This window comes from Pyrgilauda ruficollis, unplaced genomic scaffold, assembly GCF_017590135.1.
Source record: "Pyrgilauda ruficollis isolate IOZ18807 unplaced genomic scaffold, ASM1759013v1 scaffold210, whole genome shotgun sequence".
NCBI lineage: Eukaryota > Metazoa > Chordata > Aves > Passeriformes > Passeridae > Pyrgilauda > Pyrgilauda ruficollis.
In genome coordinates, this window is record NW_024520319.1 from 178,191 (window position 1) to 181,080 (window position 2,890).

At 65.3% G+C, this 2,890-nt stretch overlaps 1 protein-coding gene across 1 annotated transcript; it reads left to right on the plus strand.

Moving 5' to 3' along the window:
* Positions 1 to 401: 401 nt before the first annotated feature.
* On the plus strand, positions 402 to 1,821 carry DDIT4 (DNA damage inducible transcript 4). Its single transcript, XM_041468111.1, has 2 exons — positions 402 to 562; positions 768 to 1,821. Exons 1-2 carry the CDS (start codon positions 466 to 468, stop codon positions 1,247 to 1,249), a joined length of 579 nt encoding a protein of 192 aa, XP_041324045.1. The 5' UTR covers positions 402 to 465; the 3' UTR covers positions 1,250 to 1,821.
* Positions 1,822 to 2,890: the final 1,069 nt, after the last annotated feature.

Sequence of the window (2,890 nt, forward strand, 5' to 3'; positions counted from 1 at the left end):
GGAACCATCATCGGTTTCCCGGCCCACGGAGGGTTCGGGGACCGCGGGGACACGGCCGGTGTCCCCTTCCCCACCGGAACGTGATGCGTGTGCCCGAGCGATGGGCTGGCCCCGGGGTGCGGGGGTGAGCCCGGGCGCTGGGGGGTGCCCGGGGGTGCCGTGCTGGCCGGGGTGCGGGGCCGGGGCAGCCCCGGAGCCCGGGCCGGCCCTGACGCAACCGCGGCTCCCGTTTGCAGCGCCCGGGGCCGCGCCGGCCGCCGGGGGGCGTGGCCCAAGGAGGGGGCGTGGCCTGCCCGCTGTCACCGGGCAGGAGAGACGCCGCGGACGTGCCCCGCGCTTCCATTGGCGGACGCGGGGAGGAGGGGCGTGGCCCGCCGTGCCGCGGCTATATAAGGGTGGGGCGCGGGCGGTGTGGGTAGAGCGGCGGCGGAGCCGGGCCGAGCTGGGTGCGCTGTGTCTGGAGCCATGCCCGGGCTGTGGGAGCGGCTGGCGGGCGGCGAGCGGGGCCGCCTGGAGACCTCCGACTGCGAGTCCCTGGGCAGCGCCTCCGGCTCGGAGGGAGGTGAGTGCGGGTCCCTCAAGGGCTGGACGATGGATGAGGGTCCCTGGGCGGAGGGGGTGGTGGTGCTGTGCCGAACCCCTGTTAGCGCCCCCAGACCCCTGGAGCGGTGTGTCCCAGAACCCCCGGCACACCCCTGAACCCCTGGGATCGGTGTCTCCCACGCCCCTGGTACCCCGGCGCTGACCCGCCTCTGTCCCCTCCGCAGATGCCGAGTACGCCGAGGGTGTCTCCCTGCCTGACATGGACCTGGAGCTGCTGCACGACCCCGAGGACGAGCTGCTGTGCGCCAACCTGCTGGACGTGGTGCAGGCGGCGCTGGGCCGGGCCCCGCTGGGCGCCAAGCGCCGCTCGCGGCTCCTGATGCCGGCGCAGCTGCAGGCGCAGGTGCGGACGGAGCTGCTGCGCCTGGCGTGCAGCGAACCCTGCGGGCTGCGCGGGGCCCTCCTGGACCTGTGCGTGGAGCACGGCAAGGCCTGCCACGACGTGGGGCACATCGCCGCCGACCCCGCCGTGGTGCCCACCTTCCAGCTCACCCTGGTGCTGCGCCTGGACTCCCGCCTGTGGCCCAAGATCCAGGGACTCTTCGCCTCGGGGCCGGCCTTCGCTCCGCTGAAGCTGAGCACGGGCTTCAGGGTGATGAAGAAGAAGCTGTACAGCTCCGAGCAGCTGCTCATCGAGGAGTGCTGAGGGGCCGGGCCGGAGGAGCCACTTGCCAAGTGCTTCGGAAGAGCCGGGCGGAGCGTGGCGGCTCCTGGCAGCCGCTGTAGTTTAGGTTAGGCTGGAGTAGGGCTGTAGGTGGAAGTAGTTGGGGCAGGCCGAGTCCCCGTGGGGCCTGCCCGGGCCGGGCCGTCCCTGGCGTGCAGCCGGGCGGAGGTCGCTTCACGCCGTGGATGTCTGTGGGATGGTCCCGGCCACCGCGCTCCCGGAGGCGGCAGCGGGGCTGCTGGGGGGCCGCCGGTCTCCTGATCAATCGTGGGGGGTTTTTGTAAACCGGGATTGTAATCAATGGGGTCTCGGGGGAGGGGGAGTGTGGCAGTGAGCGGCGGCCGAGGGGGTCTGGATCAAAGGCCAAGCCCGGCTGGAATTGTGTCTTTGATCAGGAGAGGGGCCGGAGGGCGGGACCCCTGGCCCTGGCACACTGGGGGCACTTCGTTGGTTACAGTTTACACTCATACACTTGATGTTCAAGTGCGAGAATTCCTATGCAATCGCGTCGGGTGGTTTTTTACTTTTCTAATAAAACTTGTCTTGATTGATAAGCCGCCGTCTCCCTGTTGTCACCTCTGCTGGGGGAGGGATGATGCAACCATTGGTTTGAAATTCCCTGCTGGCACCCTCGGGAAGCCTTTCTCTGGCAAGGCAGCCCCTTCGGTGGGAGCTGGATGTTTTGGGAATGGTGGGGAATCCCACGGCACCCACTCCTAATGGGAGCCACGGGGCTGTGACTCAGGGGGGCTGAGTCAGGCCCCTGAGCCCAGCGAGGAGCACCCCAACACCCAGCGAGGGGCTGCTGCTCCTCCCCGGGCAGCCACCACGGGGAACTGGGGCACAGACCCCAGAACGGGCTCAGACTGGGACTGAGGAGGAGGAGGAGGAGGGTCACACCTGCCGGGGGGAGCACGGCCCAGCCCCAAACACACTCTGCAACAGAGGCCAATTATCCAAACCTGCAATTAGAGGCCTCGGGGAAGAGGCTTTCACTCCAGGATAATTAAGCTGCTTGGCAAAGGAGAAGCTCGTGGAAGGTGTGGGGGGATAAAACCAGCCTGAAAAGCCATTTCCATTCACGTGTGAGCTCCTTCTGGCTCAGCCTTGGTTTCTTTGATTTTTATTTTTTTTTTAATACCCCTGTGGACAAACTATCACTGTGGCCAGACAAACAGTGACTTTTTGATGAGAATTTTCACCATAAAAACCTTGTTTTTGACATGAATGACCCAGAAGTGGAGTTTTGCTCACCTGGTAAATATCACCTGGCAGCAGTCAGGGCAACAAGCAGTGCCAGGCTCACACAGCTGGAAATGCACCTTTACACACACACACGTGTGCAAAGAGGGAGGATTGCCCCTAAAATTTTGGGGTTTGGAGCATTTCTCAAAGGATCACATGCTAGGGCATCCCCTCTGGGGTCATCCAGCACAAACCCACCCCTGCAGACCCTGAGAGGGGTGGAAAGGGAACTCCAAAGCCCGAGTTCCCGGGGCAGCCCGGGCTGGAAGCAGCGCCTTGATCCCGCAGGAGATTTACGGTGACGGCAGCACCGCCAGCCCTGCCGAGGCATCCCGACTCTGGCAGTGCTATTTACAGCTCCAGAAATACGTGGATTTT